The sequence below is a fragment of the Excalfactoria chinensis genome, chromosome 1 (genome assembly GCF_039878825.1).
Source record: "Excalfactoria chinensis isolate bCotChi1 chromosome 1, bCotChi1.hap2, whole genome shotgun sequence".
NCBI classification, from domain to species: Eukaryota; Metazoa; Chordata; class Aves; order Galliformes; family Phasianidae; genus Excalfactoria; species Excalfactoria chinensis.
Window position 1 is genome coordinate 56,557,346 of NC_092825.1, and position 15,617 is coordinate 56,572,962.

Sequence of the window (15,617 nt, forward strand, 5' to 3'; positions counted from 1 at the left end):
TTTGTTTTCTTCTTTTTTTTTTTTTTTTCTTTTTCCTCTTCTCAGTTCTTCATCTGCCTCTCTTAAGGTTTGGGAACCTGCATGGGGAAAAATTGGTGTATGAATTAATGGAGTAGAAGTCTGATCACTTAAGATATATTTAGTGTTGTATGTTCACTTTCAACTATTCTTATCCACTTAGTTGTTCCTTTAAATGGTAACACAGCCCCACTATTATTTCTGTTATTTTATTTTACAATATACTGGGTCTGTAGGTGCTAGGAAAGTCCCCAGTCTCCATGGTGCTGGTTCTGGCATTCTGTGAATATCTTGGGATTTGCCATATTTGGACTATTGAAAAATGGTTTCAACTACTTATCTGTATCCAAACAAAGAAATTTCTATCATAAAGGAATTCTTTTTCCACCAATAACAATATTAAAAGTGGTATTTATGAATATACAAAAATATGTGAGCTGTTGTAATGTGTAAAATAATTAGCTGTAATGCTTATAGTCATGGCAGGTCAGTTGAATCTGGGATCTGTTTCATACTAAATTTTGATTTATCATAAGCTACATCTACACTCTGCTCTAGGAGGACTGAAAGTACCAGGTTCTTCATCCTAATTAATGTTTAGGAATAAAAATGAACTGGAAACAGTGCTTTTAAGAAAATGAAAATTCCTGGTATAGTATTGTAAAAAGTAATGTAGAGTTGAGGATTATATATACAGCCTTTTTATTTACCTGGCTTTGAACTTGAGGTTTGCCCAGTTAAAGATAGAAGATCCATAGCTCTTCATATGTGCTTCATAGACAAATCATTGTATTTTTCAAAATATCAAGATATTTAAAGTGGTTTTCTGACTAAAGTTGAATATATGAAAAGAATGGTCTCCAAAATGTATTTTTCTTTTCATCAACAGAAAAGTGTATTCAAGGATCAAATGGAGCTGATGCTACAGAATCACGTATTTCCACTGTTCATGTCTAACCTGGGGTACCTCAGAGCTAGAGTAAGTTCACCAATTATGTCAATTCCAGTATTTGCCGTGTTTCTTTTCTTTAACTTCATTCTGAGTGTCAGTGAAAGAAGTAAAGCAAATATATTCTAAAACTTCAAATAGCTATCTTGTACAGTAATTTTTCAGCGTTTCGACTTAGAAATTGAACACTCAGTTAACTGCATTGTAGGAAGGTCTTTGTTACGTTGTTGTTTACATCCTCAGTCAGACTGAAGAATTTGAGCAGTGATTGGGACCGTTTTGTGATTATTTTTCAGTAGTATCTCAATAACTACAGCTGTTAGACAGCTCTGAGAAATAGGTAGAATTTTCACAGAGTTTCGGTTGTAGCTTGAACAAAATCCACAAGTGCCCATGAGTCATAAACAAATGGTTAGTTTTCTTTTGTTTATTTTCTGATATTTTTCTCAGAAGGACCAGGACTGTAAATGCCAATTTTGTGCCCACTGGATTTATTGGAATTTGGGGAAGGAAAATAAAGAATTAATTGACCATAAAAACTGTTATGCGTTACTGTGTGAATACATTGCAGTCAAAAGTAGTCCCTTACTTGCTTTTGCTTCCTTTCATGCAGTCCTGTTGGGTACTTCATTCATTCAGTGCTTTGAATTTTCACAATGAGCTAAACTTGAGGAATGCAGTAGAGCTGGCAAAGAAGAGCCTGATTGATGATAAAGAAATGCCTGTCAAGGTAGAAGCTGCCATAGCTCTTCAGATGTTAATAAGCCACCAGGAGCAAGGTAGGCTGCAGTGATTCATCAATTGCATGTACTTCCCAAGAAACAATTGCATTGTATTTATTTATTTATTTATTTTTGTTGACGATGGTAAGATTTGTGCAGATTTATCTAAACATTTTTACCATTTGAAGACATAGATTTTGGAACATTTCATCATATTTTGACAGCTTCACTTACTCATTAGCTACTGTATACATCCCAGAATTCTGATGTCAACTTTTTATGTTGGGTTTCTGCACAAATATTTGTTTTCAGAGTATTTCTCTTGATAAAGTAAATAGTGTCTTTCTTTCATTAATGAAGTGAAATGGCATATATTTAAGAGTGAGTGCTTCTAGTGTGTGAGGGCATGCATTCCTCTGAAACAGTGTATGTTTTTTGTAGATGGCTGTAGTCTGTGTGGTTTATTTATTCGGTTAGTCTGCTGGTTATGTGCTCTGTAAGTGCTTTGGGTAGGGCTTTTTGATTTTGTTTGTGTATGCGTGAATTTTAATCCTTTTAAAATTACTTCATTTGAGAGTGGTCATTTATCTAGCAGTTTTGAGTATATTTGTGTTCAATGATAGCTGATTTCATTTAATTTTAACTTCTTTTTTTATTAAGCTAAGGAATATGTGAAGCCTTACGTAAGACCAGTTATGCAAGAGCTCTTGCACATTGTTAGAGAGACAGAAAATGATGATCTTACAAATGTAATCCAGAAGATGATCTGTGAGTACAGTCAGGAAGTAGCTACCATCGCTGTTGACATGACACAACACCTGGTAAGAGACAATACTAAAGGTACTGTCCAGTCACAAGCATGTGCCTGGTTTTGTAAACTTCTTATTGAAGTGCACACTGTTTAAAATAATCCCCGTGAAGGTCCACCTGTGTTATTCACCATAGTTTGTTTTTCAGGCGGAAGCATCTTTAAAACCTTTTCAGAGGCTTTCAGAGATGCTGAATTTTTCCCGTGGTTTTAATGAGTCAAGTTTTGACTATTTAACATGTAAAATGTTTTAAAATAACCAGACTTCTCAAGAAACAATTCATTTTCTGTATTCATTTTTTGAAACTAAGAAGCATATTTTTCAACACCGACAGATAGGGCGCTGCTGGTTTTGCATTAGCTATCTTGTTTCTACATGAAAAATGAGGAATGTGAGTTGTCTTTCGAATGTCAAATTGGTTGTTTTTTCTTTTCATAGGCTGAAATATTTGGTAAAGTACTTCAGAGTGAGGAATATGAGGAAGTGGAGGATAAAACAGTTATGGCCATGGGTATCTTGCACACTATTGACACTATCTTAACAGTTGTAGAAGATCACAAGGAGGTAAGATTTCCTTTTGTACATCTGCTGTTCCCTCATGCCTTTCATTCGTGACAACAAGCACTTTTGTGTATGTGTTGCATCACTTGATGCACATGAATGAACATTTACTATAGGAGGATGGTGAATTAGTACCAAGTGACCTCTGAGAAATCTGAATTTAAAACAGATTACTTCTGTCTTTTCTTAATTGTTCAGCTTCACTTTCAACCTTACAGGAAATTTATATCCTGGGTGTAAAATCTTCAGCCCTTATTCTGGTACATACTTCATTGGATAGTTATTACAGAGCATTAAATGGTTGTTAGGAAGTAATATTTTGCATATGGGTAACTTTGATAATGGTGACTCATATTTTGTTCTTCACCTAGCAGTTTCTTGGATAGGATTACTAGGAGTTGGTCTTGGTGCGGTGGTACAAGTCTACATTTCATATATTCAGAGAAAAAAGGGATTGTTTCTGCTTGTAGCTGGCCGAGGTAGGAAAGACTTCAGTGACTGGCAAAAGAGACAAAGTCTGTCAGTATCTGAGCCCAGCTGGCAAAAATGCAAAAAAAAAAAGTGCTTTGTCCTGGTTTGTTTTGCTTCCTTTGATTTATAATGAGAAAGTTTTATTGCCAATGTGAATTCTGACTATGAAGCTTATAATTAGAGAAATTCATTCATTATAATATTTTTTGTGTGACCATTGTGTTCCTTTGGATTTGAAAATGTTTTTTATTCCTTTACAAGAACCCCCTGGGTCTTTTGAAATCTAGAATGAAATCTGGTAGCTAAACTGAGCATAAAGAGAGGTAATCTGAAGCGGATCTTTGGGTTTTAGCCTAGGAAAACCTTTGGGTTTGGAGTATTTATGGTATCAGCTTAGCAGCTTGTTTTTCTGCTATGTGAAGAGCAAACTAATATATTGTTCAGAGTGCACTCCTCGGGATCTTAAATCATTTTAGAAGTGATATAAATGATATACAAATGATAAATGAGGCTGAAAACTCCTTAGAAATTCCTTTCCCTTTTATCGTTAACTATGCAGAGAGCTTAGAGGATGATCAGCTCTAAGCCATGTGTCTGAATCAGTCACCTGAAGGTATGTGAATGAATCTGTGATCACATACTTAAGACCTTTGCTGGAAGGAAATGCAGGAAGCTTGACATCCTGCAAGATTTCATGTTTAATGAATGACTAGTGGCAGTACTACGAGATGCCTACACTGGAGGCTTTACTTAGGCTTGCAGTGTGGCCATATCATTCTCCTAATTTGATTTCATTCATAAAAGTAGTCTCTCTCTCTAACACAACAAGGCTGAATAACTTATCCTCTCAGCTTAAAACTGCCCACTCCAGCAGATAGCTACATAATAGCTTTTGTCTGGCTTCAGCGCAGTTTTATTCTCCCAAATTCTACATGTTTCCCTTTTGTCGAGCCTGGGCTTCTGGGAAGCTCTCCATAGATCTTAAGCAAAAGCATCACTTCCTTTCTTTTTTTTCAACCCATTCTTCTTCAAAGAAAGAATTTGGACTGAGGCCTTATTACCTCAGTCTGAGTACAGTGCATTTTTGCATTCTATACAGAAAAGGACAACAGGCACAGTTTTTAACAGGATCTGTAGAATGACCTTTAAGGTACAATTCTTACAATAAGGAAAAGTGCCGTGACAAGTTTTAAATTAATACTGCTTATTGAAGAGCTGAGTACTCAGAACAGTGAGACTTTACTTCAGAATCATGCGATCGTTATTAAATTACTGTCTTTCTAGATGTTGAAATAAAATCCTTTTTTTATTTTATTTTTTAAATTTCAGATAACTCAACAGCTGGAGAGCATTTGTTTGCAGATCATCGGCCTCGTTTTGCAGAAGCATGTTATAGGTATATTTTTGGAGCTGATTTTTAGAAAAAGATGATAGGTTTTTACATGGAAAAAAAACCTCTTTAATTATTACAAACAGTACTGTCATCCTGGACAGAACTTCATCTTTGTTTATTTGCTTCTGGAACACACAAAGCCAGAAGATGCAGTTCTCATTAGAGTTTCTAGCTAACTATGTTAAAGAATAAAGCCTACAATTACTCTTTTATGAGGGGGAAATTAAAAAAAAAAAAAAAAAAAGTAGATTAAGAAAGTAAAAATATTTTGCAGTAAGTCAAAGCAATATCTTTAATGCATTGCTAATACATTTTCCCAGTATATGCTTATAAGGAGAAGCAATGCTTATTGTAGCTACAGCCAACATAATGCTTGTCTAAAAGAGTCTTTTCCAATTTGCATTATTTTTTCAGGTATTGACATAGTTAGTAATTGCTGCTTCCAATAATTACGTGATGCTTTGTGTTTTTAGATGTTTACACGTGAGACTTTTTTTTTATATGGGTTGTTGCTTACAAAATACTTCTCCTTTCCAGAGTTTTATGAAGAAATTCTTTCCTTGGCATACAGCTTGACATGCCAGATGATTTCACCTCAAATGTGGCAGCTTTTAGGTGTTCTCTATGAGGTTTTCCAGCAGGATTGCTTTGAATACTTTGCAGGTATTTCCACTTCCATTCCTTTGATGTTTCAGCTGTTTGGGAATTCATCTCCAGAACCCTACTTTACAAAGGTTGCTTCCATGTAGTGTCTTGGTGTAAAGTGATCGGCTGCTTGAGTTGTGCCCTGACAATCTATTTAGTGTAGGAGTATAACAGGAGCATATCTAGCTTGAGAAGCATGTTCAAATCTGTCAGTATGATCGTTTATTGTAGGAGGTCCTGATAAAAGAAAGCTGAAATATTGTTAAAAGGGAAGTTACAAATTCATAAATTAAAGCATAGTTCTATTCTGTTTCTTCTTCCGAGAATGCCTTCTGCACTGTGTACTTCCCAAAGAATTCTGCTGCAGTAGACTTCAGCAATATTTGAATTTCCAACCGTGTCCAGCAGTCTGGGTTAATGAATTCCATTATGGGATTGCAGCCTCATTGGTTAGCAGTTTTATTGATTAGTCTGTAATTTCTTTCTTTTTTTTTTTGCTCTCCCTCCTCTGCAGATATGATGCCTCTCTTGCATAATTATGTGACCATTGACACTGATACTTTACTGTCTAACCCAAAGCATTTAGAAATCATTTACGCTATGTGTAAAAAGGTAAGGCTTCTGATTCTTAGTGTTGTGCTAATCACTGGTATCACAGAATCACAGAATGACCCGGGTTAGAAGGGATCTCAAGGATCATGAAGTTCCAACCCCCCTGCCTGGCAGGGCCACCAAACTTCCACCTTTACTAGATCAGGTTGTCCACGGCCCCATCCAACCTGGCCTTGAATACCTCCAAGGACGGGGCATCCACAACCTCCCTGGGCAGCCTGGTACTTAATTATCAGTTTAAAAGTGATCTGAATATACCACGTAGTGGCCAAATCGTTTATGAGTGAAATGAAGTTTGGTCTCATCTCAGTTCTGAGTAGACATAGCAGCTTCAAACTTTTAAGCAAAACACTTCAAGAAAAAAAACAACCACCACCACTAATGTGCACAAACATGCGTGGGAGAAAGTTGCTGTGCTGTTGTTTGTGTTGGCACTCTTCTATGAACAGCTATTTTGGTAAGCAGAGGAATTAATGAAGTCTGATTTACTTTGGTTGTGTATCTTGTGATTGGATTCTTTTGTTGTCAGCTAGGGTATGAATTCATTTTAAATTCTTATGCATTTTTTTTCCCTTTTATACTCTTTCTGTCCTGCATAATAGAGTATGAAATCACCCTTCAGCTTTTTTCTCATTTGGGGCATTATAAAGTCTTAGAAGCATAGGTAGGTGCTTATAAGCACCTGTCTACTTGCTTATTTTTAAGAGATTCATGGGGATTTAACGTGATTGAGAATTTTGCTGCCCCATCAGATTTGATTGACGCTGTCCATAGGGTTTAAACATACTGGGAAAAAAAACAGTTTCATGCATATGCATGTGTACAAAGAGAGATTGTACACATCTTGTTTTTAATCTGAAGTTAGCCTACAGCTAAGTCCTCACTTTGCCAGGCTGATTATCCACTACTGTCTATTAGAACTGAAGTCACAAAGAAATAGAGCATGGAAAACATCCATGATTCTTATAAGTAATATTTCCTTTGGAAAGGAGAAAACAATGAAGGATGTATAAATGATACTAATATGAATAAAACCATAATCATTTTCATCTGAATGTTTAGATCCACCATTAACCACCTGTCCTCATTTATGTCCTGTAGAGATGAGGTTTGTCATTGTTGATTTGTTGTAAAATACAGCATAAATATACATATATGCCATTTAGAGATTTGATGTATGCATGTACAAAAACGCTGGCATTCATAGCTGACAGTGATTAATACTGATAAACTAAATTGCCATTTTGATTGTTAGGTATTGACAGGAGATGCAGGAGAAGATGCAGAGTGCCATGCAGCCAAGCTCCTAGAAGTAATTATTCTTCAGTGCAAAGGACGGGGTATTGACCAGGTGATGCATGTTTAACAGATTCTCTCTTCTACAGATTTCCAGCACTATGTGTATAAGTCCTGTGAAAAGCAATTGGAATCAGAGAATTTTAGGGAGATGTAATATGTAGGAACGGGGAGAAAAACAGAAAAGTGTAAATAAGTTCATAGGAGTTTGTACATAGCGTTTTTGGTGCTGTAGATACTCAGTCATGACCAGAGTATGACTGTAAACTGAGTGATAAAGGCATAGTATGATGTGCAGGATTGCCTTCTTTGTTTCATATTTTTAAATGGAATCTGAAAGGTATTAAAGTAAATTGCACACATTTACACTGAAGTAAGAGTGTGGTAGAAGACTGAACTGAGCACCACGACTCTGAATTAAAACAGCTGTAATCTGAACCAAAACTCATAAGATGAAACATTTATACCACTTCTTTAACTAATATGCAGCATAAACCTACCTGTTGGAATATATGTAGATTTTTATTACTCACTTTTTCAACCCTCACTTGTTTCAAACTTTTTAAGACATTTAACATCACTTTGCATTTATTAGGAAAAACTTTTTTTCTTGCAGATTTAGGTCATTTCAGTTTCTAACACCTGCTAATTTTTAAATTGTTAGCAATCTCTGTTCCAAGATGAGAATGTCCTCAATTTCCTTTCATAACCTTTTTATTCACAGCAAAATTCTGCCAGATGACTCCAAATATTCTCCTCTGTGCCAAAAATAGCGTTGGCAGTTTTTAACTCAGAACAGTTGTTTTTGAGAAGATCTGTAAGCATATAATCAGAGGCTTGAAATTCTTTTGTATTAGGAAGCGAATCTTACACATTCTTAGGATGTACATGGACTTCAGTTAGCCCTGGAGATCAGTTTAGATAAATCATAGAATCATAGAATTACCCTGGTTGGAAAAGACCTTAAAGATCATCAAGTCCAACCGCGGCCTAACCAGTACCCCATCTCTAAAAACCCTCCGCTAAATCATATCCCTGAGCACCACATCCAAACAGCTCTTAAACACATCCAGGGATGGCGATTCAACCACCTCCCTGGGGAGCCTATTCCAGTACCTAACCACCCTTTCTGTAAAGAAGTTCTTCCTAATATCCAACCTAAACTTGCCCTGGCGCAACTTGAGGCCATTTTCCTCCGTCCTGTCACATGTCACTAGTGAGAAGAGACCTGCCCCACTCTCACTGTAAGAACCTTTCAGGTACTGGAAGAGGGCAATAAGGTCTCCCCTCAGCCTCCTCTTCCTCAGGCTAAACAGCCCCAGCTTCCTTAGCCTCTCCTTGTAGGGCTGATTCTCTTCACGAGCCTCGTTGCCCTTCTCTGGACCTGCTCCAGTACCTCCATGTCTTTCCTGTGCTCAGGTGTCCAAAACTGGACACAGTACTCAAGGTGAGGCCTCACCAATGCCAAGTACAGGGGCAGGATGACTTCCCTAGTCCTGCTCACCACACCATTCTTAATACAAGCCAGGATGCCATTGGCCCTCTTGGCCACCTGGGCACACTGCTGGCTCATATTCAGCCAACTGTCCATCATCACACCAAGGTCCCTTTCCATCTGGGAGCTTTCCAGCCACACCTCCCCAAGCCTGTAGGGTTGCCTGGGGTTGTTGTGACCAAAATACAGGACCCGACACTTGGCCCTATTGAAACTCATGCTGTTAACCTTGGCCCATCGATCAAGTCTATCCAGGTCCCACTGTAGTGCCCTTCTCCCCTCAGGCAGATCAACACTCCCTCTCAACTTAGTGTCATCTGTTGTTTAAAACATTTTATAATGTGGCAACATGTATAATACCTGCTCTTTTTTTCTTTCTTCTTTACATTCCCAGTGTATTCCACTCTTTGTGGAGGCTGTTCTGGAGAGGCTGACAAGAGGAGTTAAAACAAGCGAGCTTCGTACCATGTGTCTTCAGGTTGCCATAGCTGCACTCTATTACAATCCTGACCTACTTTTGCACACCTTAGAGAACATCAGATTTCCACACAATCCGGAGCCCATCACCGCACAGTTCATAAACCAGTGGATGAATGACACGGACTGTTTTCTTGGGCAAGTATTGTTTGTATTTTAAAAGCCCTTGATTTTGACTTGTTCACTTCTCATCCTTGGTCATGTAGATACAAGAGATCTCATTCTCTGTCTGTTGTAAATAACATTTATCCACACCAGGTCTAGTTACTATGATACTAATATAGGGGTCCTATGCATATTTATGTTTTCTTGGTCTTTTGAGTTCTATAAGTGTATTGAATTTTCTGTGTTGCAACAATACAAGAGTACAGTACAAATTATATTTCAGGATTCTTTAGGTTTCTTGAGTATAGACTATCAGACTTGGTATTAACAAAAGTTCAGACTAGAAATTAGGAACAAAAAAATCTTTAATGTGAAAGTGAAACAGTGGAACAGGCTTCCTAATGAGGTGATTGATGCTGCATGCCCATCAGTGTTCAAGAAACATTGGACAGTGCCCTCACTCGTATGCTTTAACAATTGTTTAGCCATGAAGTGGTTGAGCTGTTGGACTGGATAGTCTTTAAAGGTCTACTCCTTTTCTCTTCTGTGTTCAAGTGCAAAACAGGTAAATGTGGAGAGAAAAAAACCTTCACTATAACAAAAGCAGTGTGTGTTATCACAAACATTCTGACCTTTTCTGTTCCTATGCATAGGAAGTGTCTACAGCACATCCTCTTATCTTAACATAAATACATAGATTATCATTTAGACATTTAGAAGGGTTACTTGAGTTGATGACAAAGTAGGCATCAAGCACCCAGAGTCCTTCATTTCTTTTAGAGCACCACTGTCTGAAAAATGACATCTTTAAGTCTGTCTCTCCTGAATCTTTTGATAACATTACCGTTAATTTTTAAATTACTTTTGAGGCTGCTGACTTTAGATAAGAACGAGAATTTTAGTATCAGGATTTCCATGTACTCATTTTTTATGGCTGAAGAAAATTCCTTGTTATTCAGCTCCTTATGTTGTCATTTTTTCTTGTTTCGTACCAAATGCTGAAAGCATACAGAGGCGCTATGAAAGCAGATATTCCCCATAGGTGGTAAACTTGTCATTCCATTTTAAAAGAAATAAAAATGAAAGGGATTTATAGCCTTAAACAGTTCATCTGGTGAGAAGCTAGTGAGATCCAGAGGAGAAGAATACTGTCGAGCTGAATACTTTCCAACTTCAAGTACTTCTGTATGCTACAGCTTAACTTTCAGTTCCTTTGTGTTGCTTTTCAAAAAGCATTAGCTTCTGCAACTACTGTTCAACTAAATTCTTTTTCAGAGCTGAGACAAAAGTTGACAAAGCCTATAAGAGATGATCATGCTAGTTTCTGCTCAGGCTATGAACTTGAATGGCAGCTGAAGATCAAAATTTATCTCTTTGATGTGCTGCTACCAACAGTGAAGTAAATATCTGTAATGTTTCTTAAATCTAAAAATTGCTTTTCCTTCAGTGCTGCCTCCTCAGTGGGTGGCTTCCAGGCATAGAGCTTGTGCTGTAATACTGCTTGTCAGGCACTGTGATGTGATATAAGTGACTCTTTCTCCCAGAAGGACAAGACTGCTTCCAGAAGACCATTTGATTTTAATAAGGGTTATGAGGGTCATCATCTGAAGATGCTTAACTAAACAGGAATAGATAGCTGCAAAACAATATCTGCCTTTCTTGCTACCCTTCCTTGGGCCTTATTTTTGTCAGTGAAGACACTGATGGGCATCCTCTTTTGTACAGTTCTTCCTTCCAGCTGTCATTAAGTGTTGTTACATTTTAGAGTTGGTTTGCTTTCCAGCAAGAAGCAGTTGTAGGCTTAATTCTAGTCAGTTGGCTATGATCACAGATGGTGGAGAAACAGGAGAAGAATGAAGTAGATCCACCTCCAGGTGTGAACCTTACTGCTATTTCTCCATCAGCCCTGCAGATAGTCTGTGATTTACTGGTTGGTCACAGTGTCTCTTTGTGATACGCACACCCCATGATGCTCATGTCCTTTTGCCCTTCTGCTCCTCTAAGTTCCTAGTGCCCATAGATTCTGCTCTGCCCAAGGCACTGCACTGAAAGGCAGCGGTGTGTGTGTGTGTGTTTTCATGCTGGAGCTAGTGGTGTTTGCCAAAGTATGCAGTATTTCTTTGGCAGTACTTGTGAACTCCTGGAATGGAATCCATGGGAATAATACATCTTGCTGTGGGTTATGATAAGTAACTGCTCTTCCATGTTATTAAAAATATGGAAACTATTTAAAATTATTTAGAAATTTGAAATGTTAGAAATAATCAAGGCAAGGAGATCTCAGAACTCACTGCAAGACTGCATAAATCCATATGTCATTGTGGATATTACACATCTGTGAATATGTACCCATATACCCTAGTATACTGTATTTATTCGAATCTGAATATGTTTTCTATAAGCACTTCAAATTGTTGAAGGGCAAGGGACTGAAAAAAACATCAAGACGTGTTCCTTGCTGCTGTACAACTTTTCCCTGACAGTCTGAAATTTGGATGAGATTTCTGCATGTCTTATGCTTATTCTTACACTAAAAATTCTTCTGTGGCAACTGGAGTGAAAAGAAAATGTAACTTGTTGTATAAAATGAATAGATATTTCTATTTATCCGTCTATCTATTTAGTTAGTTAGTTAGACCAGAAGGATTTATTTGACAGGAGTTTAAATCATTAGAAATCCTAGTGTATAACATCCTAATCTTCTACATGTCAAAGAAGGTTGGCTCCAACTTTGCAACTGGCTAATTAGTTGCAGTTTGTCCAATAAGCAGATAAATGTAATGTAATGGAAAGCAAGGTGATTCTCACGTAAAAGGAGCACAACAAACCAGTAAGGGAAAGGCAGGCTTAGTGATTTCCCTCTGAAACACTTTCAACACAGTTTAAACTACAAAAGATCTTTTTTTTTCTTAACCTTGTATTGGAGGGAGTGTATTAGCTACAAAAGAAAGACCACAGAGTATGTTAAAACCAGACCTGCTCAGGAGTTGTGCATTGCACTGCCTTGTGTGACTCCAAGGACATATGTTTAGCATGCCAGGCTTGCTATCTCTGTGAGGCAGCAAAGTGCATGATTGCTAGGGAGGACTACTGAGTAAGTAAGTGCACATCTCAAAGGGCAAAGTAAGGAGAATTGTATCCAGGCAGCTTTGTGCAGACAAAAGGATACTGAAATAATGAGTCTTTTGATAGTGAAGAAATCGTTCCGAAACCATTTTTTGCTACTACCAAAATATGTAAATGACATAAAATTTTGCTTCACTTGTTGAGTCTTGTTGATATTTGATACAGCTGTGACATTGGAGTGCTGAACTTCAGAATTGTCCTGCTGTTTTTCAGTGCTGACACGTGGACGAAACAAGTCTCCTTCTGGCTTAGGTTCACTAAAGTGGCTTGATGCCTGGATGTCTTGCTGAGCCTTCTAATAACGTGCTCATTTTAAAGGCACATGCTTATTGTAAAGGCACATGCTCATTCTTACAAATTCTCTGATTAGATGCTTGAAAATGGAGCATGACAAATGTAGTGCACTTTCTGGCTATTTGGGCTACTTCCTAATAACAATTCCCTTTTACACAACAATGTGTGAATCTTCAACTTACATTAGCTGACCAGAAAAGATAAGCCACTAATTACTATAATTTTAAAATTATTTTTCCTGTTGTGTTATGCAGTTTGCATTTTATAACAGTAGCTTTCTCAAATGTATTCTAGAAGGTAATTCCGTGTGTCATTAACAACTCTGTTGCACATGCACACAAAAGAAGTCTTACTGCTTCCCCATGTCAAGATGCATTTTAGGAGTCTTTCACATGAGTTACAGAGCTTGGATCAAACTTGCATGGAGGTGCTGGCAGAGCGAGTGTAGAGAAAGTTCTTTTGTGCTTGCAGTAAGATAACTCTCCCCCAGAAGCCGTCCCTCATTCATAAGCAGCAACATCTTTAGATAGAATTTTAGTCTTTATGATGTCAGTAGGTGAGCAGGGGGTGAGGAGTTTGTTTTTGAGACAGATAAACTGGGAGGAACTATGGGGTTTCAGTTTTTGTTTTTAAGTAACAAAGGTGAAAGCGGACTCTATTCCCCTGACTCGGTTTCCTTGGTTGCTTTGGATGCCTGCTGTGCTCTTTTCCTTTTGAAAAGGAACTACTGCAACTTGCAGTGATGGAGGTACAGTCTTTGCCCACTTGCATTTTGGTGCATTTTTCAACATGTAGTAGTCAAACCCAACAAGACACTGTGTCTTCTCATATGCTAGGTGGTTTCATTTGCCTTGGAAGGATCATAATGCTGTGCATGGTTGTATATAATTTATCATTTTCATCAGCTACTCTGAGAATGGGATGACTTTGTTAAGCCCTACAAGGACTAGCAAAGTAGGGGGTATAATGAAATCCCTCCGGATCTACAGCCTTGTTTAAGCACACGTGGAATTTAGAAAGCTGTTATATGATCACTTGTATTACTTGGAGAATATTATGGTTTAGTAGCATATTATATGAGATCTTTGGTAATGGAAGTTGTAATTATTTTTAAAATTATATTTCTGTATTAACTTTTGAAGTGGTGGATTAAACTGGCTCTTTTCCTGTCGCAGCCTCTTGTGGTCATTCTGTTAGTTTCTTCTGTTGCTACTTGTATCCTCTTCATTCCAAAGTAAGGCCAATTCTGTAACAGAAGCATCTACTGAGATTCTGAAGAACAGATGGAAGTATTCAAAAATGATATAGGAGAGTGACTTTGCTTTTCACCCCATAACCCTGCTGAATTTTCCATTCTACTTAATAATGACAATCTTTATCAAATGGTTTATCAAAGACCAGACTCTACCTAACTATTCAACTTTTATTTAGCATTACAAACTTTGCATTTGGTAATCATAGAATCACCGTGGTTTGAAAAGACCTGTAGGATCATCCAGTCCAACTGTCCACCTATCACCAGTCAGCAGTTCTTCCAGGAATTTGGGCATTGCTTGACAGGTATTTAATTGTTATTAGACAGATGCTTTCTAGTGGGAAACTTGCATTCAGAACAAAACAAGTCGCTTGTGTAGGAGCTTTGAACATTGACTTTGAAGACTTTCTCTGTCTTCTACTGTGTTGAGTGCAAGCACTTTAATGCTCCTTGCAGTGAAATTCTGTTTTTATGTTTAATGTTTGTGTGTTGTTTTAGACTCCATGACAGAAAGATGTGTATAATAGGACTGAGCATCCTAATGGAGTTACAGAACCGACCACCTGCAGTGGATGCTGTGGCTGCTCAGATTGTCCCTTCAATCCTCCTCCTTTTCCTGGGCTTGAAACAAGTTTGCGCCTCTCGAGAACTCACAGAACACGAGGATCATGCTAAAGATAATAAACACATTGCAGAAGAAAATGGTAAAATCTCCCCTTTTCACACTGTGGATTTTGTCTGGATTTAATTTGAGGGGAATAATAAATTGCAGTTCACTTATAAGGCTCATAAGTCTGCTGAAAATAAATAGGCTTATTGGGTGCTTGAAAGATCGCTTTAGAAATGGACTTTTCCTCCCAAAATTTAATCAAAATGTTTCAACATATCGTAGGTAATACTTTGTGAGAGAATAGTGTTGGTTCAGAAGTAACAACAAAACTTGCAAATCCACTCTTCTGGGTTGTGAATGTACTCCATCTTCTCACGTAGGCAGCAGAAAGTTTCCAGGGCTCCACTGGCTTTATTCTTGATACCTGAAAAGAAGCTGTTCCTACTACCTAGCTATTTTAAAGATTTATTCTGGTGAACTTTGAAGGGCATTCTTGCAAGTCTTTGTCCAAATGGAATGTGGCGCGCAGTGATTTGCAGAGTGGAGTAGAAAGACTTCTTATTGCTATGGATGGCAGAAGGGAGAAAACATCCAAGGAGTTCATTGCAGTGAGAGCTGGGGAAAGTGAAATCTCCATCCTATGATTCAGTCACTCTGCTTGTTGCAGATACGGTCATTTTGTACTTTTTATCCTGTTAACACAGGAAGAGCTGAAGGTTTGGAACTGGGGGGATATTATTTTAACTTCAGTTGTAAGTCAGAAATACCTTTCTTTAAAT

General features: G+C 37.7%; 1 protein-coding gene across 1 annotated transcript in view; it reads left to right on the forward strand.

Annotated features, from left to right (window-relative positions):
• IPO8 (importin 8) overlaps positions 1-15,617 on the forward strand; it is a 43,880-nt gene that overhangs the window by 23,233 nt on the left and 5,030 nt on the right. Inside the window, exons 13-22 of the mRNA XM_072341159.1 lie at positions 908-997; positions 1,581-1,746; positions 2,350-2,510; positions 2,937-3,062; positions 4,860-4,926; positions 5,461-5,586; positions 6,083-6,180; positions 7,436-7,531; positions 9,366-9,586; positions 14,727-14,932. Coding sequence (XP_072197260.1) covers positions 908-997; positions 1,581-1,746; positions 2,350-2,510; positions 2,937-3,062; positions 4,860-4,926; positions 5,461-5,586; positions 6,083-6,180; positions 7,436-7,531; positions 9,366-9,586; positions 14,727-14,932 — 1,357 coding nt within the window. The remainder of the gene's footprint in view (positions 1-907; positions 998-1,580; positions 1,747-2,349; positions 2,511-2,936; positions 3,063-4,859; positions 4,927-5,460; positions 5,587-6,082; positions 6,181-7,435; positions 7,532-9,365; positions 9,587-14,726; positions 14,933-15,617) is intronic.